Source organism: Miniopterus natalensis, chromosome 11 (assembly GCF_054644295.1).
Source record: "Miniopterus natalensis isolate mMinNat1 chromosome 11, mMinNat1.hap1, whole genome shotgun sequence".
NCBI lineage: Eukaryota > Metazoa > Chordata > Mammalia > Chiroptera > Miniopteridae > Miniopterus > Miniopterus natalensis.
In genome coordinates, this window is record NC_142091.1 from 70,005,233 (window position 1) to 70,032,840 (window position 27,608).

General features: G+C 54.5%; 1 protein-coding gene across 1 annotated transcript in view; it reads left to right on the top strand.

Annotated features, from left to right (window-relative positions):
• Nucleotides 1-2,010: 2,010 nt before the first annotated feature.
• Nucleotides 2,011-27,608, top strand: part of DTX4 (deltex E3 ubiquitin ligase 4) — a 32,580-nt gene continuing 6,982 nt past the window's right edge. The window contains exons 1-7 of the mRNA XM_087821890.1: nt 2,011-2,242; nt 9,633-10,347; nt 16,860-16,921; nt 17,193-17,354; nt 19,169-19,230; nt 20,113-20,265; nt 22,420-22,581. Of these exons, the coding sequence (XP_087678016.1) occupies nt 2,032-2,242; nt 9,633-10,347; nt 16,860-16,921; nt 17,193-17,354; nt 19,169-19,230; nt 20,113-20,265; nt 22,420-22,581 (1,527 nt within the window). The 5' untranslated portion in view covers nt 2,011-2,031. The remainder of the gene's footprint in view (nt 2,243-9,632; nt 10,348-16,859; nt 16,922-17,192; nt 17,355-19,168; nt 19,231-20,112; nt 20,266-22,419; nt 22,582-27,608) is intronic.

The window sequence follows — 27,608 nt, forward strand, 5'->3', positions numbered from 1 at the left end:
TCCCAACTAATGTTTGAATACCAATTTCCCCTCTGGCTAAATATGTATTCTGGGGCAAACTGCGTGAGTTCCCTAAGTCTTGTCATTTGCGAAGTGGGAATAGTAATGGCTCTTGGTAGGGCTGATGGAGGCATCCTTTACTCCTTTGCTTTTTGCCCTCCAACCCCTAAACTGTGATGTTCTAGTGAATGGTGTCGATGGAGTTGGATTGGGAGACTGGCCCCAACGGAGGCTGGGGCTCCTGGAGGTCATGGTGGGGAGATTCCTGGGCAAGGGCACCACCAACAGCGACAAAGCTCAGGGGTAGCCTCGGGCCTGGCGCTTTTGGAGACTCAAAGAGGAGCATGTGTGGTATTTTTTCTTTTGCTTTGCATTTGGGACGCTGGGAGGAGCGAGGTAAAGAATTAAAGAGAAATGGAAAATACAAATGGTGATTAAAAGACAGCTGTAATTCAAGAGAACACAAGAAAGAGAGAGGGAAAGTAAATCTTCCAAAACAAACCCAAAAAGGGTATAAGATATGAAAAAAATGGTTACTTCAAAAAATTCATAACCCCAGTCCCTAATACATAATCGATTTTTACTTTTCCATGTCCTATCCTGATCATATACATATATAAACATCTAATGTATATGATCGTGATCATACACATTTATTGTTTCATGTGGTTACAACCTCAGCCTCAGCAAAACAAAGTTTGTATTCTCGGGCAAGATTAGCCTGTAATCCTGACGTCGATCTTCCCTTTTAGATCACTTTCCACATTAATTATTTAAGACCAAAATAACCAAGCCTAGCTTGTGTCTGTCCTAGTGTCTCATTCTTTTGGTGGCAGAAACCCTGCAGGATAAGCCCGTTTAGCATGTGTCTTCTTGACTCCAGTAACGCCGAAGCAGGCCGGAGAAACCAGATATGCCCTGGACCCGGGCGGTGTAGATCCGTCATCCGCCAGATCGCCGCATCCCTGAGGCTGGGTCTCCTTAGCAGAGGCTGGAGACGAGCCGCCACCAGGGTGTAGCCTTCGGCCGGCAAAAGCGGCTCCGCGTCAGTAGGGGGCGCGCGCGCTCCGAGGCGCCGGCCCGGCAGCAGGGGGCGCGGCTCTGCTCCCCTGACGGGCGGCCGAGGAGCCGGGCGAAGATGAGGTAATACCTCCCCCAAACGGCGAGGAGGTGCGGGGGGGGCCCCGGTGTGCGCGCGAGCGTGCGGCTGCGGGTGCGGGCGCGAGCCGGAGACACTTCGGGTGCCAGAGCTGGCGCTGCGGACACCAATCACTCTGCAGTTAAAAAAAAAGAAAGAAAGAAAGAAAACGGGGAAGGAGAAGAAGACAGTTCCGCTGCGGGGAGGGAGGTGGCAAAGTTGAGGCCCGGCGGCCACGGCGGTCCGCTGGCGGTTCGCTTTGCGGTGTCTAGGGGCCGGGGTAAGCCCCCGGGCGCAGGTCGGCTCGCGTCCCTCTTGGGAGGAGCGATTCGTTCTGGAAGCAGCTGAGCCGATCCACAGGGAGGGGGAGCTCTGGCGGCGGCGGCTGCGTTTCGCGGGCGCGAGAGCGGGGAGGGCGGGGAGCAGGGGCGGGAAGCCGGAGCCACTCGGAGCGAGAGCGCGCGGCGAGCGCCCACCGGCGACTGCGGAGACCGCGGCGCAACTGGTGCGAGGGCTCGGTGCTCGCCGCGCCGCGCCGTCCGCCCGGGCTCCGGCGGCGGGCCCGCGGGCGGCTCTGCAAGGCGGGGGCCTGTTCGCGGGGAGCCGGACATTTGCATGAAGCCGCCCGACCCCGCGGAGCAGTGGCAGCAGCGGCGGACCCCGGCGGCGGCGCGCCGTCCGAGCCAGGCGGCCCCGGCGCGCGGGCCCCGGCGGATGCGCGGCTGCGGAGCGGCCCGTGGGCCGGAGCGGAGGCTGCCGGGGGCGGCGGGGCGCGGGGCGGGGGGCGCGGCCGAGGCCCGCAGGCGGCGGCGCAGGAGGAAGCGGAGGAGAGCGGGCGCGCGGAGCCCGGGAGCGGGACGGCGCGGCGCGGGCGCCGCAGCCCCGGGCTCGCCATGCTCCTGGCCTCGGCGGTGGTGGTCTGGGAATGGCTGAACGAGCACGGCCGCTGGCGTCCCTACAGCCCGGCCGTGAGCCACCACATCGAGGCGGTGGTCCGCGCCGGCCCGCGCGCCGGCGGCAGCGTGGTGCTGGGCCAGGTGGACAGCCGGCTGGCGCCCTACATCATCGACCTGCAGTCCATGAACCAGTTCCGCCAGGACACGGGTGAGCCGGCCGCCCCGCCCCGCCCGCGCGCCTCCTCTCCCCGCCCGGGCTCCCACCCGGGGCCCCCCAGCCCGCACCTCCGTGCCGTGGTGTCACCCAGGGGTGGGCGTGAAGGGGGAGCCTTAGACACCCCCCCGCATAGACGCCCAGGCTGTTAGTGGTGGTGTCCGGTTATGCACATCCAGCGGCCCCAGCCCCTAACAGCTCCCCTTTTACGCCCCCCCCCCCCGCCGCCCTTTAAGCGCTTGGTGGGCCCAGGTCTCCCCGGTGGGAATTGTGGGGCTACCCCGCCCACCAGCAACCCCAGCCCCTAGCCGAGGCTTCCCGCTCCCGTCGCGCACCCGGCGGATGACCCTGCTTCTGCCCCAGGCTCCCTTGGGCCTGCCACACCTCCCCCTCGTCGCCCACCCTACTGCCTCCGCCCCTCCGTGCGGGTGCCTTCCCGCAGCGGGGTGCTGGGTGTGGAAACTGGGGAAAGTAGCGGAGACTCCCTGGAGGCCCGGCGGTGGTCTCCAGCGGGAAGGGCTGGGCCCCTGGGAGCGGAGCCTGCAGCAGGGCCCCGGGCACGGAGCGCCCCGGGCGCGGTGGCCCCGGCGCGCAGCGGCTCGTGCGCTCCCGGCGCTGAAGCAACAGGCCGGCGCGAGGGCGCGAGGGGAGGGGCCGGCCCCGACTGCCCGGCGGGGACCCGCTCCGCTCCCTTTGTCCGCCGAGGAGGCGGATTCCTACGGAGAAACTGCCCCCAAGCTTCCTCCTGAAACCGCCCCTAGGAGGGACACCCTGGCCACCCAGATCCCTAAACTCCTAGCTTTCCTTGAGAAGCAAGTTGCCACTGCGGCCACCGCCATCCCCTCCCGGCGAGGGAGAGAGGCGGCGGCAGGAGGCCAGGGTGGCGGAGGCGCAGCGCCCAGCGGCGCCCCCTCGCTTGGCCCGGTGCGTCCAGGCTTCGCCAACGACCTGGGACGAGTCTGCCTCCCCGTGGTCTCGTCAGGGGGGTGGGGGCCGTTTCTGGAATTCTAGCTGGACTTTCCCAAGAGTGTGAAGAGGGGCCTGGAGAGGCAGGTGTGGGGAGGAGGGGCTGGAGAGGATGCTGGGGGAGTCCCAGAGGGCCGCCGAACAGCTGCGGAGCTGGGCATCCCATCCCCTTGGAAAACCCCCGCGTCCTGTGCGCTGATTAGGATTGTCATGGGAAAGGGGTAGCTTTCCACCCTCGTGTCCCCAGCTTTAGTCATGACTCCCAACAATCTCTTGGCCAAGGACTTCGCAGACACTGGCCCAGTGAGTAAAGTTTTCTGGGGAGAGGCTGCCAAAAGTGTTACCATGGGGGGGGGGGAGCTTAAACCCTGGTGGGAAAGGGAGGGAGGTGGAGCTGAGATATGGAAAATTGAGAAAGAGGCTTAAGTGTGACTTGGGGGGGGGGGGTGAAGAATGTAATTGTGCAATTTGGATAGAGGCTGCAGAGGCAGAGGCCTCAGATTGGGGGGCGGGTATGCGTCGGAGAGGAGGACAGCTGAGCCATGGCCGTGGGACCAGGAAGACCAGCAGTTAGGACACCTGACAGGGAATTCCAGCCCTGCTCAAAATAAACAGGCAGGTGTGAGCTTTTCTATTTGAAACTAAATCTCTGCAGCACATGGAGAACCACCCTGGTGACCTAAAGATCCCAGCCCTCGTCCCACCTTGGGGAAAGGAGAGAGCTGAATCAGTGTTTAGGGACATGGTACCTAGCAAGGGTCGTGGCCCAAAGGGCCCTTTCTATAGAAGTGACGTTCTGGAGAAAACTGGGCTGGAGGACAGAAGCCCCTCCCCCTGGGTCTGATGGCTCTTCCCTGGAAGGCTGACCACTCTCTGGCGGTCAGTTCAGTCCAAGGCTAGGCACCAGGCCGCAGTCAGCCTGCCCTCGGGGAAGAGTGGCGGGGACTCCTCAGACTTTAGACGGGAGGCAGAGAGCTGGCCCTGCATCATTTTAAAGACCGCCTCGGTGTGTTTCGAATTATTGTCTGTCTCCTCAGTGCCAGGCGGGCACTGGGTGCTGGAGGCCCTGGGCTGAATTCCCAGGAATGCTGGTTCTGTCAGGGAGCTTGTCAAAGTAGAATAGAACCTCTGGGTTCCTCTCCATTCTCCACCGACAGACCACAGTTCCTCTCAATATAGCTCATTGATAAGGGCATGACAGGGTAGGAACTTTAACCACGGGCTCCCAGGCAACCTCGGCCAAGCCCTGGCAACGTTTAATTAAATCACCCACTGTCCCCTAAGCCTTAGTTTGAAGCTGGGAACCAGAAACATCCCCACAAACAAAGGAGAGCTGGAAGTCCCCTGCGTAGAGGCGATTCCTCTCTTTTTTCCATGGCCCCTCTATGTGGGGACATTTCCTGAGATGGGAGCTTTGTGTGGGGTTTTTTTTTCCAGAAGTAGCCTGCCCTGCTGCCAAGGGAGTCCTCAGACTCTCAGCTCTCCTGCGCTCTGGCCTCATCCAGCCTGTCTCCAGGGAGATGCCTAGGAGGCTGCAGACACCCTCTGCTCCTCTGTTTGCCCTGGGCCCTTCTCCCCAGACAGCCTCCAGCCTGGGCTTATTTGCATTCCATGCTGGTCTCCTCCAAGCATTTGGGGCTAGTGAATGTGGACCATGGGGTGAGACAGAGGCGACTGGGTCTTGGCTGCTTCCGAAAGCCTTGGTTGGGTCCTCTCCCCCTTCAGTCATTTTCCCTGCCTGGGCTGACCTTCTCCTGTTGTAGGACAGTGACTGGGGGCTCTGTACTTCAGCATCTCTTCCCTCCTTGTCTCCCAGTGCACTCGCTCACTGCCATCTCCAGGGCCTAGGCAGGAGGGTGGGGGAAGCCCCGGGCCGGGAGTGGGGGATCTGACTCGGGCTCTCATCCCAGACTCACTGGCTTACAGTGTGACCTTGAACAGGTCCCTTAACTGCTCAGGCCTCATTTTCCTCGCAGAAGGAACAGGCTTAAGGTTCCTTGGGGCTCCTTTCTCTCATATGGGCATGTGAACGGGTTTGGCCCTTGCACCAGTGAAGATGCTGGTGTGAGGGAGGGATCTTTCCAGCTCCAAGTCTTCTGTGCACCTGTGGCCTCTTTTATGTCTTTCCTGTGGGGAGAGGGTCAGATGGTGAGAGATTTGAAGGGTTTGACAGAAGCTTGACTTTTAGGCCCCCACAATACCCTCCATCCTCTGTGAGCGCAGGAACGGAGGAGGCGAAGGGCCTGATGACCACATGACAGTTACAATATAGGGGATGCCCCAAGCACGTCGCACATGTGATCTTGTTTAATTCTCCCAGCAGCCGTATGAAAGACCTATTGTTCCTATTTTATAGGAAAGGAAGCACGTTGAAAGAGATTAAGTTTTTCAAAAGTCTGCAGCCAGCCAGTGGCGGAGCTGAGGTTCCAAATCGAGTGCGCCATGCCCTACTCCTTTCTGTGGTGAACCTGTAGGGAGCACCAACTTCATGCAGGCGCTGTCCCAGGCATGTCGGGTGTCACAGTAGCAAACCGAAGTTTTTGCCCTTGTGGAACATTCTAGGAAGGGTGACGGGTACTGGGATTTCCTGGGCACAGCAAACGCTCTAACGCAGTGTTGCATAGATCAGGGTGAAATGCCTTAGAGACCTCAGGTCATTCTTAGAAAGGGTTGTCTCACGTCTTCCGGAAGCCGAAATATCTTGGGAGCTTTGAGGTGCAGGTGTCTGAGTTGCCAAGAAAAACTGATTTTCTTTCTCTTTCTTCCTCCTTAGTCTGGGAACACCCTTTATCGCTACCCCATGGGAGGCCTTTTCCTTGGGTCACTGTACCTTAGGACCCAGTGGATTTCCTCAGATCATCTAGTTCACGGTCCTGGTTCCAGAAGGTCCAGGACTCGCCCATTCCAGGTGGATGGGCTCGGAAAATAATCAGAGAATTAAGTCCCACCAACTCTCTTGTCCCACAACTTTGGTTCTAAGGCTTGCCTTCTGCCCAGGGCTGGACGGCATGGTACCCGGGAGTTTCTGAAGCAGGTGATCCTGGAACCCCTCTTGGAAAGCATTCAGCTCCTCATGATCAAGTCCTACCCATTTCCTCTCTGTAGGGTCCCTCCAGCCTGTCACCTCCCTTTCATTTTCACTCCCTCATAACTCCCTCATAACTTCTCACTTAGAATTAATTAACAGCAGCTCTGGTCTTGTCACTTCTCTGTGTCACAAACTTCACTGGCTCCTCATTGCCTACAAATGAAACCCATCACAGCCTGGCGGACCTTTGCCTTTTCTGCCTATTGAAATTCTCCTTATCTTTCAGGTCTTATGCTATTTGTCATCCATTTCTTGAAATGCTCTCCAAACCATCATTTCTTTATTAAATATTTAATTGATATTTATCAAGCTCCTAGGACATTCTAGGAACGGGGGACACAGCCCTGAGCAAACACCTGGATGGCCACTGTTGTGGGGTTGGACTCCAGTGAAGGGAGACAGACTTTCATCAAATTAATCACACAAATAAATGTGTAATTGCACATCAAGATAAATGCTATAAGAAAAGCAGGAATGGGAATTTGACCTGGTCAGGGCAGCGCAGAGGAAATCTGAAGGATGAGCAGTGAGGAGGATTGCCGGAGTGTTTGCGGGGAGGGACCAGCATTGTGAAAAGGCCCAGAGAAGCACGGCAGGGAACCAGGCTGAAGGAGGCGGGGTGGCAGAAATGTGGGCAGAGTGCCTAAGATGTGAGGCCGGTGGGTGGAGGGGATCTCAGTCCTGACCTCGGGAAATCATGGGAAGGATTTGAGCATGGTGGGGGTGTGGTCAGATTTTCTACCAGCATGCATTTTGTTGGCACCCTTCCTGTGGCTCTTCTGTCTCATAGTCATTCGCACACCCGTCTTGTTTTAGACTGTAAGCTATTTGAGGGGTGCCTAGGTCTTGGCATTCCTCACAGCAGCTAGCAGGTGCTCAGCATATGAGATACATGATGAGATGCCAAAGTAGCCAGCAGTTGCCAATCCCAGCACTTTATGGAGCTCTCATTACTGCCAGGCGCTGCAGTGGGCACTAGAAAGCAAAGACCTACACCGTGGTGTCCACACCTCCACTTAAGGCACCGGCATGGAAAGTGCTGAGACCCTGGTGCACCCCAGACTTCCCCAGGGTGGGGCCCGGACTGGGAGAACCTTTCAAGAAATGGCTGGCAAATGGCATAGGACCCGAATGACCAGGAGAATTTCAATAGGCAAAACAGGCAAAGGAAGGCATTTCTGCAGAAGGGTCTTGGTGAATAACAGGGGAAGGTCCGGGGACTCTGAGGGGCCCATGAGGACAGAGGGGGCATCTGCTTGTCAGGAGTGGAGGCAGGACAGCACAGAGGAAGATAAACCAGGAGGCTTGCGAGAGCCAGGGCTTGGTCTCCGGAAGCTCTGGGGCGATTCCCGGGCACCTCTGGGATAGGTAACCCTGGTGTAAAAAGGCCCTTTAAGCGCCCCTGTGAAAATTGGTCAAGTGCATTGTCCCTGCTACTCTGGAAGGAGTATGAAAGTGTCATTTAAGCTCTCTAAACTCAATTTCCTCATCTCTGAGTGGTGTTTCATGGGATTGCCATGAAGATCATGTGGTCTGGGATAGGTGAAGGAGCTTTCTAAATATTAAGGTAGTGCAAATATGAGTTATATGGAAACTTTCTTTTTCTCCTACTCCTCCCCCCCACCAGTCTCCCTCTCTCTCTGTCTCTCTCTCTCTCACACACACACACAGCATCCCCTGAACTAAACTTTCCCCAGGACTCCTCCATCCTGCTTAGACATATAATAGAAAAGAAACTGCAATAATCATCTTTTCTTGAGCTCTTGCCATGTGACAGGTGTTATTTCAGTGCTTTATATTCATGCCTTCATTTCATCTTCAAATTCACTCTTTGAAGTAGCTTCCCCTGGCCCCAAACAGATGAGGAAACTAAGGCTTAACCACACAGCTGGAAGGGGCGGGACCTCTGCTGTGGGACACAAAGCCTGCGCCCGCTCTTTGTTCCCCAGCGAGCTGGCTACTTAGGAAGGAAATGGAGGCAAACCAGGGGACTATGGGCTCCCCCCTTCCTCTTGTCCTGCCAGCTACCCCCATGTCCCCCAGCAGAGGTCCTGCTGCTGAATAGGGGATTGTTCTGCTTCTCCCTCCTGCCTCTGAATGTGGATGTTTTGGGTCATTAAGGGGCTTGGAGATGGGGTGGAGGGTGGGTTATGACCCTGGCAAAGGCCTGAATAGCCATTGTTCCTTTTCTTCCCCCCTTGAATGGGATTCTGTCCCCAGTCCTGGTGTCTTCCTCTGGGTTGGAGGAGGGGTGGTCGGGGGCCGGAGAAGGGGAGCCTTTTCCCACCGCTTTGATGGGTCGGGCTCAAGATGACAGGTTGAGCTCTTTCAGCCACGCTGCAGCTCTCACCAGTGTCCCCACCCTGCCTTGAGCTGGGCATCTTCAGCCTTGGTGACACCCATGAAGTGAGCCCTAGTCGGGTCTGAATTCAGGTTTGGGGCAGGTAGGGGAGAAAGAGGCAACAGCTGCAGACTTAGTGTTCCCTTCCGGTCCTGCAGGCTCATTTCCGCTGTACTATTCCCCAGCGATGACCTTGGCCTTGTCCCTACCCCCTACCCCCACCCAGCAAGACTGTAACAACTAAGACGATCTTCTCTTGAGGCGGGTTTGCGCTTCTCAAAAGGAAGACATTTGACACATAGAAAACTAGTCTTATGGCCGTTATTGTTGTTGTTGAAATACGACTCGATGCTGGGAAACTTGGGAGCCTGCCCTCAACCTGAAGTTCCTTTCTCTTCTCACAGTCACAGGCCACTGGGCGGCCACTGCCTCTGGGCAGCCTTCCTGGCCGGGGGCAGAGTCTTCCTCTGCCCTCTGGTCTCCAGGGGCCTCTGTTCTTTTCCTCCATCACCCTAGAGGCAGGGACATTTAGAGGGATGGGGAGAAGGGATATGACGTTTATGAGCACCTGCTGTGCGTCAGGGGCCTTATGTGCCTTAGGGCCAGAAGAAACGCAGAACTTGGCATGTACAGGCGCATATTTGTTGAGTTAATGAGTCACAATTAATTTTCACAAAAACTCAGCAAAGGGGTTATTACCCTGTTCCTGGGGGGGGGGGGGGGAGAAGAGGCCGAGGAGTCTGTATTAGCTAGTGAGTGAATCAACCTGGGGGGGACCGAGGTGTCCCCATTCCAAGCCCCGCGCCGCTCCTTGGGGCTGTGGCCTCCCCGGCCCTTTCCCCTGTAGCTGTGTTTTCAAAGCTGATACCTCCACAGGCAGCCCAGTGCCAGGCACACAGTAGGGCTCGTTTAATGTTCACCTGTGCATGCCACACAATTCCGTGCCAACCCTTGCTGACCCCGACCCTCTGCTCTGCCCCCTCTGGCAGGGACCCTCCGGCCAGTGCGCCGCAACTACTACGACCCGGCCTCCGCGCCCGGGAAGGGCGTGGTGTGGGAGTGGGAGAACGACAGCGGGTCCTGGACGCCCTACGACATGGAGGTGGGCATCACCATCCAGCACGCCTACGAGAAGCAGCACCCCTGGATCGACCTCACCTCCATCGGCTTCAGCTACGTCATTGACTTCAGCACCATGGGCCAGATCAACCGGCAGACGCAGCGCCAGCGCCGCGTGCGCCGGCGCCTGGACCTGGTCTACCCGCTGGTCACGGGCGCCGTGCCCAAGGCGCAGTCCTGGCCGCCCGGCCCCGCGCCCGCCGCCTCGCCCCCCGGCCCGCCCTGCTCCTGCCCGCAGTGCGTCCTGGTGATGAGCGTCAAGGCGGCGCGGCCCCTGGCACCCCCCGCGCGCAAGACCGTGCCCGCGCCCGCGCCCGCGCCCGGGGCGCTCCGGCTGCCGCCGCCCCCGGGGCCGGGCGCCAAGCCCCCCGACGGCGCGGGCACCATCCGAGGCCCGCTGAAGGCCGCGCCGTCGCAGCCCGTCCAGCGACAGGCCTCGGGCACGCGGGCAGGGGCCACCGCGGCCTCTCCCGCCAGCCCCCCAGGAGCCAACGGCAAGACGGGGAGGGTGGCCCTGGCGACCTTGAACCGGACCAGCTTGCAGCGCCTGGCCATGGCGCAGTCCCGGGTGCTGATCGCCTCCGGGTAGGTGCTTGCGCGGCTGCCCCGGGCCTCCAGCCCTCAGGCAGAGCCGGAGGAGGGGCGCCCTGTCCGACTCCCGGGGGGCAGGTGGGAGCCCCAGGTGGGTGGGTAAGGGGCGCTGGCCTTTGGGGACGGAGCTCCGGGTTCTAATGGAGACTCTGCCCCTCCCCGGCCCCGCGATGGGCTGTCCCTAACTTCAGAGCCCTGCCTTCCTCCTCTGTGCCCGCTGGCAGCCACACTCGGGCTGCTGTGAGGACCACAGAGGTCATTAGCTGCGTGTCCCAGAGTGGGGGCTTTATCACCCCGTTTAACGCCTCACAGCAGCTCTGGGAAGTAGGCAGCTTGAGCCCGTTTTACACATGAAGAAAGGCTCATAACTCATCAGGGGCAGAGGCTGGGATTCACACCTTGGGAAGCCTGACCTCAGAGTCAGGCTCTCTCTGACCCTGCAGGGCCCCTTCCCGGTCCAGCACCCACCACGGTGCCTGGCATCCAGTAGGTGCCAAATAGGGCTTTTCCCTTTCCTCTGGTCCCTCTGGCACCCGGAGGGGTGCCTTCAGATGGGAATCACAGCCCCCATTAGTGAGTCGTTACCACGTGCTGGAGGCATTCCCTGCACTGCCTCAGCTACTCCTGTGACAAGCTGGTGGTGACGTATGTTCTGCGATTGTTGCTTTTTATGCCCGTGGTCTGCTCGACCGTAAAATGGGAGAGACCCAGGGCCGAGCGAGCCTGCAGCCTCCGCCCACCAGCCCCTGGATCCTTATGAGATTGGCCTCTCAGAGCCACCCACTCTTCTTCCCTTTCTCCAGAGGTGCCTGGCCTGCGGCCCAGGAGCCGTGGGCAGCAGGGGTGGCTTAGAGTTAGGCTGGACACCTGAGCCTGAAGTTCAGGCTGCCCAGAGGGTGATCTCTGCACACAGATTCAGCTCTGGAAGCAGAGAAGGAGGGCATATAGACATAGACCGGGAGGCCCGGCCTCGACTCCTGCCTCTGCCGCTCGGGTGAGCCGCAGAATCTTCGCAAGGTCCAGTTTCCTGGTGTGTGAATGGGGATCATCACGCTTTCCCTGCCGACCCCAAGAGTCATCATGGAAACCTTGGCCAAGTGCTCTCCCCAGCATTATCCCGTTTCCTTGCCCTCCCTGGGATGCAAGTGTCAGGCACTTAGCTCAGCATCAGCACCCCAAGGAGAGCCACACAGCTGTGTGTTACAGAGTGAGGAGTGGAACCCAGGTTTCAGTCTCCAACCCGCTGCGTTTTTCCCCATAAGTCCAGCTCCTCAGTTATGCAAAAGCAGTGAACAAATAGTCAAATGCTGTCAGATGCATGTGACTTTCCTATGCCTCCCTCTGAGTGGGCAGAATATTTAGGAGAGGGGACTGGGTACCTACACAGTGCCTCTGCTCAATTTCTCTACTGCCACACGGTAGCACCCTGGGGTCCTCTGACGGAGTTCAGGGTGATTACTGGTAGCATGTGTAAGAACCCAGACTCTAGAACACAACTCCCTAGACTTGAACCCAAGTTCCTTGCTGTGTAACTCGGGGCAAGTTTTGCATCCTCTGTCTTCAGTTTGCTCATCTGTAAAATGGGGACAATAAAAGCACCTTCCTTATAGGGTTGCCATGAGGATTAAAGGAAATACTTGGTGTATAGATTTAGCACAATGATTGATACATAGTAAGAGTTGGGTCAGAATTAGCTGCGATGTTGTTATTACAATTATTCTCAGGTATCTGTTGAATACGCGCTCTGTGGTTGTTGAATGGAAGTCAAAGCTGGGCAGCCTTACCTCATTTCTGGCGTCCTCTACAAATGCCAAGTGACCCCATGCCATAATGGAGGGAAGGGAGCCCCCGATCACTTTAAATCCCAGCGAGGGAGTCGGCAGCTCTTTATCTCTGGGCTTTACTCCTGCCAGCCTGTAGGGTCGAAGTAAGAGAACAGGCTGGCGGGCCGGCCAGGGCGGTTTCAAAAGAGCTATAGAAACGAGTTGTTTTTTTCTCTGCTCTGTTTTCCTGACAAGGGAGGCCCCTCCCTAGCTTCCAGCCCTTTTCTTTTCACCTCTTACCACCTCCCTCACCCCCACCACCGTCTTCTGCTCCAGCCTTTCTTGGCCATTTAATTAGCGTGTTTACTCCCTTTGTCTGGCATTGCCATCGACCTTCTGTCATCCAGCGGCCCCTCCCCCCACCTCTCGCTGCCCGTGACCTCTTCAAGCAACTTTCCCACGGAAAAAAAGGAAGACCAGGGAGGGCGGGAGAGGTGGGATGGAGAGAAGGGTTTGGGGGGGAACAAAAGGCCCTGTGAATTATTCAGGGACACAAGCAGGGGGCTTCTGAAGAGAAGAGGGGAGGGCTGGACCGGGAGGGCAGAATTGCCCCTCTGGCCCTCTCCTCCAGAATTGAGGCTTCTCCATCTCCAGCGAGGCCATGGTTGCTGGAGGGACAAGACCATTGTTCTGCCCAAGGACTCCTGAGTTGGCTCATGGCTCCAAGACAAGCACTGCTTCTCACCGTGGGACCTGCAGAGCTGTTCTCCCCTCCCCTGCCACTGTGCCAGCTCTTCTCTTTTCTTAGTTTTATACTTCAGGAGCAGGAATTAAAGCTTGCACCCTCCATCCCAAAGATTAACCCAAGAGCATAGGGCAAAGGAGGTGTCTTCTGATTGGCCAACAAGTGGTTAGGCAGACAGCTTTGGCAGAGTTGCCTGAAGGATGCGGAAGCTTGCCTGCCATGGGGGCTGCTAATCTCCAGAAGGAGGGCTCAGGCCTATAGAGCTGGGGACCCAACCGGGCGTGACCTATGTGGACTACATGGGCCAGTCTCCGTGGTCCTCATTTTAACCACATAACAGGGGGACTGGGTGACCACTTGCCGCTAACGCAACAATCCTAAGTACTGCCCAGCACTCAGCTTGATGCTTTACACTTGATGCCCTCAAGAACCTGAGAAAATTGGAATATTACAGCAGGAGACTGTATCAAGGCCAACTTCCTCTTACAGCTGGGAAACAAAAATGTAAATGATCGCTCAGATTTGCATAAGGGTTGGCTATTTACTAAGTATTTGCTCCAGATCCTGTATCCCCATTGGCGCCCCAGGGGACAGAGACGTAGGGTGCCCTGTTTACTCAGATGTGGTCATCAAGAGCAGAGAGGCTGTGTGGCCCTCCCAAAGGCACATGGCATGGCCCAGCTGGACTGGAAGGCGGACTTCCTGGACCCTTGTGGGGGAGAGGGGCTCCTTCCTCTATACCCTTCTGTATCTCATAAACAAATATCCTCTTCCTTCCCATGCCCTGGTGCCACCCAGAATCTAGTGAAAAGCCCTTCTGCCATGCTGACCCTTTCCTGGCATAGCAGGGTCACCCACCTTTCCCATGGTATTCACAGGTGTCCCAGGCCCCACCTGCAGACCCTCCTTCCCCAGACCTTGCCCCCACCCCGAGTTCCTGGGCTGCCTGGGGGGAGGGGAGTGCGCTGTGCTGGTTGGAATATTTCCTGGTTAAGCAGATTGGGTGTGGAAACCTGCCAGTCCAGTTTGTGGGAACAAAGGTAGCTTTTGTCACCCAGATCTCAGCTACTTATCAGTGGGAGAGGGGGCCTTGGAGTGGTGAGGGGTTCAGGCAGGTGCTGGGCTGGGCGGAGTGCTGCCCCCTGGTGGGGAGCAGGGAGACAGGAAGCCGGACCTTTGCTCCCAGCCTCTCCAGGTAGAGCCCGGTAAGGAGGCCACTCAGCTGTGGGTGGAGGACCCTGGGCTTTGGCTGCCACCCCGTTCTTAGGTACTGGGGTGGGAAATTGTGAGGAAATCTCCCTGGCATCTTCTAACTCCAGACCCTCACAGGTCTACAGATAAGGAAACTGAGGCTCAGAAAAGTTAACAGACTTTGTGAGGTGTTATTGGCAGGATCGGGGTTCGAATGCGTTTTTCCTGGTTCCTGGCCCATCATACCATGCCTGGCCCAGTGTGTGTGTGTGTGGGGGGGGGGGGGGTCACAGGATCCAAGATCTAGCTCATGCTCTTTTCCTGGTCTGCTTTCCCTTGTTTTGAATTCCCCTCCCCCATCCGGGTTTGATTTATCCTGGGGACAGTTTCCAGGGAAAAGTAGCCTTTTGTGGCCTGCTGAGACACAAACACTCCCACATCTGTTATTTCCACCTCCTCACAGCCCTGGTGCACAAGTCATGGTCCCTGGGAAGGGACAGAGAGGCCCCGGAAGACTCAGCATAGCTGGGGAAGCATTGCCAGGCATGTGGGGGACAGGCAACCCCACTGCTCAGCCTTGAGGTCCGTCCCAGCTCTGCCGCCTCTCAGATGCGGGTTTATTCCTTCACTTCCTGAGCTTCATGTTCTCTGTCGTCAGCGTTGGGTGACAGGCTGACACAGACATAAGAGCACAGCGTCGTGAGTGGCTGAAACAGTGGGCTCGAATTCTTAGCTGTGTGATCTTCACCAAGTTTGCTCAACCTCTCTGTGCCTCAGCTTCCCTGCCTCGTAAAAGGGGGTTCATAATAACAACACCTCATGCATAGGTTGTTGGAAGGACTGGATGACTTACTTATTGAGAGCAGTGAGAGCGTGTGGGGTGCAAGGCGGGCTCTGTGCATGTTAGGGATGACCACACCCGGGTGAAGGCTCGTGGGCTGTCGTGTTCACCGAGATGTCCCTGGCTCAGTTGGAATGGACAAGTAAACAAGTAATAAACAAAATAAGTAACCAGACTCACATGCTCTCTCTCCCTCCTCCTGTTTGCCCAGCACCACCCTGCCCCCCACAGCAGAACTGTCCGCTTCTGAGGCTGCCTGGCTCCTGGGGTCATCTGTGACCCAGCACAGTGGCCTCTCCAAGCCCACGTCTCCCTCCAAGCCCAGCTGTGGGAGCCTGGGTGGCAGGGGTGGGGGAGGGGAGATGGCGCAAGACCCAGCCCCACATGTCCCCTATTTTTCTAGCTGGCGCCGTGGGAGGCCTCTCCTTTCCCAGGCAGCTGCGCCATCTCCTCTCCAGCTTGGCTTGAGGTGCTGGGAGAGGAACAGAGCGAGGAGGAGGTTTTGCCTGATGTTTATATTTCTCGGGGAGAAGGAGAAGCAGCAGCTGTTAGAGCAACGGCGTCCAAACGCTGGCCGGGGGCCGGCAGCATCTGCATCTTCTCCCCAGAAGCGCGTCAGAGCGCAAGCTCTCGCGCCCTGGTGCAGGCCTGGGGCTCGGCCTCTCTCAGAGCTTCTGAGGGGACTCTGCCGTGCACCCAGGTGTGACTTGTTTCTTTATGTTTTCATTCCTTCAGCAAGTGTTCATGGAAAGCCTACCAGTGTCAGGCTTCTGAACAAAGTTTCGGGAACCTCACTGAGCAGGCAAGATGTGAGCCAAGAGTGAAGGCGGTGTAGGAGGGAGCCAGGAATGTATCTGGTGGAAGAGCGTGTTAGGCAGAGGGAACAGCATAAGCAAAGGCTCTGAGGCAGGACGTGTCAGGCATGTAGGAGGAACAGTCAGAGCAAAGGCGAGTGATATGAGGGAGAGCAGAGAGAGAGGAGGATTGGGGTGGGGAGCATGGGCAGAACATGCAGGCCTGTGTAGGCCTTGCTGGGACGTTGAGTGGACTGAGGAGCCCTTCTGAGCTTGGAGGTTCTGAGTGGAGGAGTGATACCATCTGACTTAGTTTTGAAAGTATCACCTCCAGCTGCACTGCTAATGATACCATTGTAGTTAGCTGGTTATTAATAATAGAAATGAGCAAAGGGAAGGCCAGACATTATAGGCATGTCATTTGTGCAGCTTCACCAGGAAACTAGCGTTGCACTCCCCCTGCAGATTGCTGGGGGAAGAGACCCAACAAAGGGGAGACAGACGCATGCACAGTGAAGTTGGGGTGAAGGTATTTGCCTATCAGTCAAACCTGGGGAGCCATGGGTACAGCCCATGCAAGCCTGAGAAAATTTGGAAATACATACTCCCCTAAACAAAGGAGTTGTCTCTCTTGTTGCTCTCGACTCGGCTCTTGGCTTCCTTACATTTGCCCTTGTGGCCCACGGCCATGCGGACCCTGCACGCGATGGACTAATGGGCTGCAGTGGGAAACCTAAGCTAAGTTGGCCCGATGCTGGACTGGATTTGGTTCCAACATGGAAAGGAAACTCTGGACACTGGCTCTGAGTTTAGCTCTGCTGAAGCCCCAACTACATTTCTTCTATGACTAGACTAAGAGAAATGGGACCTCGGAAATGCAGGGGTGTACTTCCATGGAAATGAACCTTCCTGCAATATCTCACCCTCTCTTGCAAGGCTCAGAAAATTCTTTTTCCCAGGATATCGCAAGAAATCCACCCCCACTAGCAACAGGTTGGGACAAGGACCCCACCCCACCAGTAACACTAAGAACTTGCTGCGTCTTATTAGGGATGGTTAGCTTCTCTGTAAGAAAGGGGAGCACTTCACTGGGTGAAATTTTGAGGTCCCAACACTGGCTCGTGCTGTCCCGCTTGTCAAAACCATAAGGCATCTGCTCTTTCCTTCCACAGGGTCCCCACCGTCCCAGTGAAGAACCTAAACGGGTCCAGCCCTGTCAACCCTGCCTTGGCAGGTAAGGGACACCCTGGGCTGGTCTTGCTGAAGGTAGAAAACTGAAAGCCAAGAAATAAGTAGTGAGCGTTTGTAAGAGAAAGAGACTTCGGATGTTAATGTAAACAAGGATTTTAGGAGTTGGGTTGAATGAGCAGGAAGAGGGTCCATGGAGAATCCCTGAGTTAGGAGAACTCTGGGGAGGGGAGGAGAGGAGGTTAATGGGGAGGGAGGAGTTGAGGGGCAGTGGGGAGCTAACTCTCCAGTCCCTGACTCCTGCCCTGCCCTTCCAGGCATCACCGGGATCCTCATGAGTGCGGCGGGGCTGCCTGTGTGTCTCACGAGGCCACCGAAGCTGGTCCTCCACCCTCCCCCTGTCAGCAAGAGCGAAATAAAATCCATCCCAGGGGTTTCCAACACAAGCCGCAAGACCACCAAAAAGCAAGCCAAGAAAGGTATCAGCCTCCCTGTCCTATGGGAGACTGGGAGTCCAAGACTTGGCTCCGGGCCCCGGCTCTGCCTCCACCACCGAGGGTCATCCCCATGGCTTACCCACTTGCGCCTTAATTTCTGCATCAGCTAAACAGGCTTAACTTGTACCTGTTTTGGTGATTATATCACAGTGGACTGTGTATAGATCAGACGGAGACACTTTAAGAGGTATCACAATGCAGTGCAGAATTATAAAAACATATATAATAATAGGGAGTGTGACACAAATAAAATACGTTAGAGAGAAAAATCACCTTGGCATTGGAACCAAAACAGACTGGATTCAAATCCCAGCTTTGCCACTCTCAAGTCAAGACCTCAGAGAACCTCTGTTTTCTCCCCTTTACCCCGGAGGGGGCGCCGGGGGGAGGGAACAATCGCAACCAGTATTCAGCAAGCATGCCCTGGAATGCGTCTGTGACAGTTGTGAAGTGGCCACTGTTTTGTGTCCCCTTTGAGCCTCTAGACTCTCTGGCCACTTGTACCCCCTTCAGGAGCTCCTTCCTACATGCCCACAATCCCACAACTAAAGGGTCAATACCTGTGCCCACCCTGCTATCAAAGGGCCCTGCCTCAGCCCTGTGGCTGGTCCTTCTGGTCGCTGGCATTGGTGGCTAAATGTGTTGACTGTCACCCTTAAGCCCCCACCTTGCAAACATGTTATGAAGTTTCAGTTTCATTGTACGTACATTGCACTTAGCCCAGGGCCTGGCAAGAGAAGCAGGACAGTGGGAAGGAAGGGCCGGCGTCCAGCTTTGGGCTGTTGCCCGATCCACTTCCTCAAACCCCTGTCCTACTTTCCCAGTCTATCCGACTTTCTCTGCTAAATGAACTCGATTGCCTTGCTCATAAGCTGATAGGAAATGACAGGAATTTGCACTTTCCCACTCTTCCTGTTATTATTAATAGCACATATCGGATCCTTAACTGGCAATGTGCTAAAAGGGCTGTGTGTCCATTAGCTCATTTAATTGTCAGAACTACTCTTTGAGTGGATGCTATTGCTCCTCTGCATTTTATAAGTGAGAAACGGAAGCTTAGAGAAGTTCAGAGAGTCACCCAAAGAGGCGCTGGCCCCTTTTCCTTCTGTGCCTCCTTGTGAGGCTGGATCGTCTCATCCCCTCCTTCAGGCTAGGCCGCCTCCAAGGGATCCAGTCCCCAAAGAAATTCCAGAGTCATTGCATCTGTCAGGGTGCTTCCCAGAGCATCAGCCTTTCCCTGCCGCGGGGCTACATTTGCTGGCAGCGACCCCACCCTACCCTCGACAGCCAGGGAAGACTGTTCTGAAGCTGTGGCCACAGCTTCCCGGTTTCCCATGAAAATAATATCACTTTGACGCCACATTACAGATCGAGACAATACTTGGCACATTCTACCTAATTTTTTTTAACCTGTAACAGTGTACAGGGCGCTTTTATTCCTGCTCTTATCACACATCATTTGAACAGATCCAGGCTCTGTGATTATATGGAAGAGAAACCCACTCAGTCTTTCTCATTGAAAAGTGGGTTTGTTGCAGATAGGCAGGGAGGTGTCAGGAAAGAGATGCAGGAGGTGATGGCAGGCGGGATAACCTCCCACCTCCTCAGACCACCTCTCTGCCTCTTCTGTCCCCTGATTCCCTTCCAAATTCTTAAATCCCGTTGCAGAATGAATTCCTTCCCTTTCGTGCCTTAAGCCTGGCTGATCAGGTTCTCCTCTGGTATGCCCAGCTCGGCGAGGCTGTCTGACCCCTTGTCTCAGTCTCAGTGGCGCACTGACCATCCTGTCCCCACAGGTAAAACCCCAGAAGAGGTGCTGAAGAAATATCTGCAGAAAGTCCGGCACCCGCCGGATGAGGTGAGTGCAGGGCATGCAGGGCAGGGCTCACCTTCTCCATCACCCACCCGCACCGTCTGCCGGAGTTTTCACACCATGCGCAAGAGCCGCTTGCTGAGTCCTGGCAGGTCCAGAGCCGGGCAGGGTGGACGCCCGCCTGGGCTCCGACGGTGGTGGTCCCAAGCTGCAGCTTCAACTCTCTGCTCCCCACTCCACAAAGAGCTGATTGATCCTAAAGTACCTTAACAGGACAGTCTGAATTTAAGGAAAGCAGAATGATATGCAGTGGGAACTGACCTTAAAAGGGCTGGATGATCAGTGGTTCTCAACCAGAGGCACTTTTGCCCAACTTTTGGGGGAGACGGGGTGCTACTGGTATCTAGTGAGAAGAGGCCAGGGATGCTGCTAAACACCCTTCAATGCCCAGGACAGCCCCTGCAGCAAAGGATAACCAGCCCCTAAGGTCAATGCTGAGAAACCCTGTAGTAGATTTCTTTAAATAGCAGTCCCTCTGGTACACTAGAATTATTCCTTTATGCAAATCCAGCTTAAAGAAAGCTTATCAATGGGTCTGCCAGCCAGCATTGGGTTCCTTCCCAAGCCATTGAAGGACACGAAGGAAGGACAGTGCATCGTCCGAGCCCGCAAGGAGATTGTAATTTTGTTGGCCAGCCCAAGTTAGCACGTACCGACACCAGGATTATTTCAGGAATTCTTCTGTTGTGTAAAGCAAGAGAAAGCTATGTTTAGACTCCCAAAGGCACATATACCCTAGTTTGTGAGCTTTCTAGAAGAGGATCGGTGACAGCTCACCCGAGTTCGGGAACCATCGTGGGGATGCTCTGGCCTCCCCGGCTGTGTGAGGCTTGACGGCCTGTCTGCTCTGTCCCCTGCTGCCCCCAGGACTGCACCATCTGCATGGAGCGCCTCTCAGCCCCCTCGGGCTACAAGGGCCCACAGCCAACGGTCAAGCCTGACCTGGTGGGAAAGCTGTCCAGATGCGGCCACATCTACCACATCTACTGCCTGGTTGCCATGTACAACAATGGCAACAAGGTGAGTGCCAGCCTGCGGGGCTCCTGCGCTCCCAGACGGGGCCCTGGAGAGGCAAGAGCGTGAAGGCCCTACTGGAGTTGTGCCCAGTGATGCAGGGAGTCCTAAAGGCAGTCCCCGGGCATCCGGAGCCGTAATCCTGGCTTTTCTCAGCAGGATCCAACCTCCACAAGATTACAGTGCGGCAAAACCTGTCTTTACCTTCCCTTTGGGCCATGCTGCCCAGCCGCCCAATCTCTGCAGTAGGCATGGTGGTCTGAGAGGTATGGACCTCTGTCCCTGAGGTTTTTGAGGAGAGTGGTCCATTGTCATGGCCCATGGCTGGGTGAAGCGGGCCCCCATCAATGAGGGAGAAAGAAGTTCTCATCACAGCACTGGGCCCGTGGTGAGTGTTCATTAATACTGGCATAGATGGGTTTCCCAATCATCCTTCCTTCTCTCAGACAAGTGATTTCCAGTTATAATTCATTTTTTTTGGACATTTTCAAAACTCCCTTGGTTGCCCCTTCAAAGGCACTAGGGATTGTTGCCAAAGTCCACCTGGTAATCCCTTAAGATCCCCCTGCTGGACTAGGGGAAGCCTGTGATAGGGGTGTCGTTCCCCCGTTAGAGCTGGTTTCTGAGAACCTGGGAATGTCCTTGGATGATAACTCTCTCCTCACAATGTCCCAGCTTTTTCTAAGTCTTTGACTTTTCTAATGTTCTTTCCTGTACCTAGAATAACCTTTAACCCCATCTCCATGAATTTGAACCCTACTTGTTTTTCCTGGCCCAGCTTGGTATGTGTCAGAGTCTGAGATTTCCCAGATCTCCTCCAACCTCTTACTCATCCAAAAAAGTGTCTGGCTTTCAGGGGGCTGCTGTGTGCTTCTCTTGCTGCGGGAAAGAGTAGAGGCAAGAGAGGCAGCTGACCCAGGATTGAACCCTGGCTTAGTAGCTGAATGACCTTGGGCAAGATTTTCAACTCTGAGGTTTCATTTTCCATCTGGAAAATGGAGATAAAACAATGCCTACTTTATAGGGTGTTATTTCTATCATGATTCAAATTGATACCTCCTTTGTGTTAATTATGGCTATAATTTTTCCCCTTCATCCTTATGTAAAACTATGATTGAATTTCCCAAAGTGCTGAGGACCTTTCTCAGTGTCTTGGGAAGTACATGTTCAGTCACTGATGGGTGACACATATCTAGATCCCGAGGTCACATTCCTGACCCTAAAGTAAAAGGTTTCATTGGGACTTTGTGCTTTTAGAGGTCGTTTTGGGTATAAAGAGCTTCATTAACATATCCTCTTTTGATGACTGTATTCAAGAATAAACTAGTACCTCTTTGCATTTATTTCCATGATGCTTTAAAAATGTTTCTTTAGACACCATCCTTTGTTCTCTTTGGCACTAGTACTTTGAAACATGTGGGTGTGTTTTGTTTTATTTTCTTTACACAAAAGAGGAGAGAAAAGGGCCCAGAGAGAAATGGAGTGATTCACCCAAGGTCATGAAGCAGCTCAACGGCCAGAGCAGAGAGTGGGACCCCAGCTTCCTGACCCCAAGCCTTGGGTTCCCATTCCTTGATCACATGGAGCAATTGAATACAAGCTATGCCTTTAAATGAGTAGAGCTTGAGTTGAAATGTCCCTAAATAGCTCCGCAGAGGATCCCTGCCTTCCCGAGGAGATGCGGGTGTCCTGGCGAGCTTCGGGCCCAGCTGTGTGGCTGCATCTCTTACACACGTTGCTCCCTGCGTACTCACACCTTCCTTCTCATTCCCTTTCTTCTTGTGAGCCTGGCAATAGAATTTACTGCCCAGGCTCTCACCCTTCCCTTCCAGGAGACACCTCTCCAAGCCCTTACATCACTGCAGCCTTAGTAACCCCCACTGTACCCCCAACAGAGCCCTGAGGTGCAGTGCCAAACTGGTCTCCTTCTCAAAGACAGGGTCTCTCTTACATGTCCCTCAGTATGGAGTTCGAGGCTGTTTGTGGAATTTTCCTCCTGTTACTCTGGTAGCCAAGCGGGGGTGGGGCAGCTAAGGTCTGACACTCATTTGGGTGCATTTTGTCCCCCAGACCCTTTGTCTCTAGTACCTTTTGAGGTTGGGTGGGGAGAACATTCCCAAAACTGTTTCCCAACCTGGTGTCCTGGCCTTGTCCCCTCAGGACGGCAGTTTGCAGTGTCCGACCTGTAAGACCATTTACGGGGTGAAAACAGGCACCCAGCCTCCGGGGAAGATGGAGTACCACCTCATCCCACACTCGTTGCCTGGCCACCCAGACTGCAAAACCATCCGGATCATCTACAGCATCCCCCCTGGCATTCAGGTGAGCCCACCCTCGTTTTAAACGTATGTAAGAAGATGTTTGTCTTCATCCATTCAGGCTGCAGTATCAACACACCACAGACTGGTTGGCTTTTAAACAACATAAATTTATTTCTGGAAGGTGGGAAGTCCAAGATCAGGGTGCAGGCAGATTTGGCGCCTGGTTCATAGACAACTGTCTTCTCGCTGTGTCCTCAAATGGTGGAAGGGGAGAAGGAGCTCTCTGGGGTCTCTCTTATCAGGGCACTAATCCCACTCATGAGGGCTCCACCCTCCTAACTTACTCACCTACCAAAGGCCCCCCCCCACCTCCTAATAACATGATGTTGGAGATATCAACATATCAGTTTGGGGGGGACACAGACTTTCAGTCTGTAGCATTCCATCCCTGCCCTCCTAAAATTCATTCCTTCTTGAACACATTTATCCCATCCCAACAAACCCCAAAGTCTTAACTCATTCCAGCATCAACTTTAAAGTCTAAGTCCGAAGTCTCATCCAAAGAGCGCCCAGATCAGACACGGGTGAGAATCGAGAAACAGTTCATTCTGCAGCAAATTCTTCTCTCGCTGTGAACTTGTGAAGCCAAGCAAGTTACGTGGGGGAGCCTCGCCAGGCAGAGTCTGCTGCCACCTTGATCTTGGACTTCCCAGCCTCCAGCACTGTGAGAAATGAAACTCTGTTGTTGGAAAGCCACCCAGTTTGTGGTGTTTTGTTACAGCAGCCCAAGCTGACTAGCTGGCGTTACTCCCTGAAAAGTCTCCTTCCCACTCTCGCCCCCCACCTCTGGGGTCTCACCCTGCCCCGCTCTCCACCATTGTTCTTATTTCCTTTTTGTCTCCTCCCTGGATTTTGTGCGCACCCAACAAAGGCTGCATCCACTCCTCCCATCTTTACGCCAAGTGTGACATATTAGACATATTTTCCCGCACCCTGCCTTTTTCAATGAGCAGTGCAGTCTGTATCTTTCCTTGTCCGCCTGGAGAGACCTTCCGCACTGTCCTCGGCCCGCGTGATAACCGCTTGTGTAAAGCTGCCGTAATTCACACTCAGCGGTCTCCATTTGATGGGCATGTGGATTGTGTCCAATCTTTTGCTACAACAAATAACGCTGTAATGGATCAACTTGTGCGCATGCGAGTGTGTCTGTAGAATGATTTTCGAGAAGCGGGATTTCCTTGTCAAATGGTATTAGCATCTGTAATTTGATAGCTGTTCCTTGGCTCTGATTTTTGTGGGCATTCCTTCCCTCTTTTGATGCTTTGAAACGCGGCCCTAAGGAACAAATTGAACAATTTTCCTGGCAGTAAATACAGACACATCCCTTTGTCACACATCGAAGCTTTTTCTCAATGCTCTAGGGCGCTTACTGGATTCATTTCCTTAGTAAATATTTATTAGTTCACCCTCCCTTTCCCTCCCCTCCTTGCTGTTCTCCATTTTTTTCTTTCATTTGACAAACATTTGAGTGTGGATTATGGGCCAGGCATGTTCTAGATGCTGGAGAAACAATGGTGAGCAACGTGGACACAGTCCTTACTCCGCCGAAGTCCCCACGCTAGTGGGAAGAGGGAGACAATACAGGAAACAGATAAACAAGGTTCTTCCAAATAGTGGAAGAAATTAAACAGGGAGAGAAACCAGGTGGCGCTTAGGTAACAGCTGCACCCGCCGCCTCCCGCAGCCACATCAAAATTACAACTAAAACACAGAACCACCGTCACTCAGAGCCTCCTGGGATCCAGCTGAACAGAAGCCCCACAACCAGGGAGCTGAAGAAGAACCGAGAGGGTAGGAGGGGCGGAGACGCGGGCGGATCGGGGCTGAATCCCAGAGACTCGGCCGCGGGCCACAGTGGTGCCGCGGGGTAAACCCGGGAGGGAATCTCGGCGGCGGAGGTTTCCCGGAGGAGGGAGGGGTCCCAGCCCCACAGCAGGCCCCCAGCCCAGGGCTCCAGGCCGGGAAGAGACGTCCCCACAACTCCGGGCTGTGAACCCAGCGGGGACTGTCCCTGAGGGTCAAGGAGGCTGCGGGAGCCCAGCAGCTCCTCTAAAGGGCCCGGCAGGGACTCACTCGGACGCTCCCTCTGAGCCCAGCGCCGGGCAGCAGCCGGAAAGGACCCGGGACACTTGGGAGGAACTGACCTGCCTGAGATCCGGGCGAGAGGCGGAGGGCGGCTTCCTCCCGGGCAGAAGGGCTGGCGGAGGCCATGGCTCCTGTGGCGAGTCCTCCCCGCACACAGCCCGCAGGCAGGCGCCATGTTTGAGTCGCCAGCACCTGATTCACCTTTGGCCCCGCCCCATGACTCCCGGGGGCCCCGCCCCTCCCCACCTGCAGCTCATCCAGCCGTTTCCAGGGGCTTTTCTGTGCAAGGGGCCTCTCAAGCCTCATGCTTAGGACTTTCCTAAAACCTCTCAAACAAGTAGCAGCGGGCCCCAGGCCTCGCACTAGCGGCAGCTGCACTGGCTCATAGCTGGGCCTCTCCTGGGCACCTCCAAGCCCAGCCCAAGTAGCAGCCAACTACGGTTTGCTGTGTAGCTCATGCTGGGTGGCCCTGGGCAAGGCACTGGCACAGGCTGACTCTGCACCTCCCGGGAGGCCCCAGAGACAGTGCACCTGGTGGTCAGACTCGACCACGCTGGATTACAACCCTACCAGATCCACAAGTGACACTCAAGGGGTGCACTTGGTGAACGCCAAAGCTCCACTGAGGCAAATCCTGCTCCATAGGGGTGTCTCCAGCACAGCAGCTCTCTGTCCGTAGTTGCAGCTGGTCCTCACATTCGATTGGCCTGGGGGTCAGATTCTCCCAGTGATGCCAACAGCAACCAAGGCTCAACTACAACAGGACAGTGCACACAGCCGACACAGGGGAGCACCCAGAAAGCCCAGCTCAGGTGACTGGGGAGGCTGAGCCACTGGACCCTACAGGACACCTACTACACAAAGCCACTCTACAAATGCCAGGAGACATAGCAGCTCTACCTAATACATAGAAACAAACACCTGGAAGCAGCCAAAATGTGGAGGCAAAGAAACATGTCACAAAGGAAAAACAGAAGAAAGCTCTAGAAGAGGAACTAAATGAAATAGATCCAAGCAAGCTAACAGATACAGAGTTCAGAATTTTGTTTATAAGGATGTTTAAGCAGACTATTAGGGAAATAACTGAGAAAATCGATAACATAATAAAGTACCAATTTGAAATGAAGGCTACACGAACTGAAATGAAGAATAATTTACAGGGAATCAACAGTAGAGTAAAGGACGCTGATAATCAATCAGCAGTTTGGAACATGAGGAAAGAAAAAACACCCAGCCAGAAGAGCAAAAAGAAAAAAGAATCCAGAAATGTGAAGATAGCATAAGGAGCCTCTGGGACAACTTCAAGAGGCCCAACATTCGTATTATTGGGGTGCCAGAGGGGAAGAAAGAGACCAAGAAATTGAAAACCTATTTGAAAAAATAATTACAGAAAACTTTCCCTACCTGGGGAAAGAAATAGACTTACAAGTCCAGGAAGCACAGAGGGTCCCAAACAAGAGGAATCCAAAGAGGCCCACAGCAAGACACATCATAATTAAAATGCCAAAGGTTAAAGACAAAGAGAGAATCTTAAAAGCAGCAAGAGAAAAGCAGTTAGTTACCTACAAGGGAGCACCCATACCACTGTCAGCTGATTTCTCAACAGGAACCTTGCAGGCCAGAAGGGAGTGGCAAGAAATATTCCAAGTGATGAAAAACATGGAACTACAACCAAGATTGCTCTACCCAGCAAAGCTATAATTTAGAACTGAAGGTCAGATAAAGAGCTTCTCAGACAAGGAAAAGCTAAAGGAGTTCATCACCACCAGACCAGCACTACAGGAAAAGCTGAAGGGTCTTCTTTAAGAAGAAGCTAATGAACAAAAGAACCTGACGAACTAAATAGATCCAGAGACATTGACGCATGCAACAGACGATCATATTTCAGAGGAAAGAGGGAAGGAGGGTGGAGGATGGGAAGAGATTAACCAAAGAAGTTATATGCATATATGCATAACCCAGGGACATAGTCAATAACGGGGTAAAGGCCTGGGGAGGGGGTGGGAGGGAAGTTGAGGGGGTCAATGAGGGGGGAAAAATGGGACACATGTAATACTCTCAACAATAAAGATATATTTTAAAAAAAAGAAAGAAAGAAAATAAATAAAATAGGGAGATGTGATAGCCTATAAAAGAATTGAATTAAAAACATGCTACTTCTTTGAGTTACTGTTTTCTGGCTAAATTCTGGTTTGGCTTCTTTCCTACCCTGTGGCCTGGTTTCTGGCTAAATTCTGTTTCGGTTTCTTTCCTACCCAGCAGCCTGAGATGGCTTAATAGGACTGGGTGACAGCAGTTGAAATGTTGTTAGGTTTTTAGTCGTAAGTTTCCCAACCAGTCAGGGGAAAAAATAACTGTACATCACTAAGCTGCAGAGCAAAAAGGATGTGGGCCCTCAATAAAAGCTGTGGGAGGCGTCCAGTTCCCGGCTGATCCTCACCAGCTGGGGACTTTGGACAGCCACATGACCTTCCTGACTCAGTTTCCTTATCTGTGCAGCCGGGAACCTAATATGCAGGGTTTTGTGAGGATGGGAGCTAAGGTTTGTGTGTGCACATTGTGGTGGCGGGCACAGCATTCCGGTGCTCAGTCCCTGGTCACCATCATTATGGGAGTATCCGCATTGTTGGAGTATCCTACTTGTCAGGGTAGGAGGAAGGCCCATGTCTGTCTGACTGGGAGGGTCAGAGGAGACTTTTCTTGTTCAGGGCAGTTGCTAGAAGGGCCTGAAAAGACATGAAGAAATGGAGAAGAGAGATTTTAGTAGGACGAGACCACAGAATCGCAGAGGAGAGAAGGTGAGGGTGTTGAAGGGCCGTGAGGAAGTGTTCCATTTGGGGCCTCCCCAGTTAAGGTCATGATTTCATTGCCCTTTCTCAGCCCATGGAAGCTTGCGTTTCCGTGAGAAGTCGAGACCTTTCAGCTCGGCCTTCACTGCAGAGA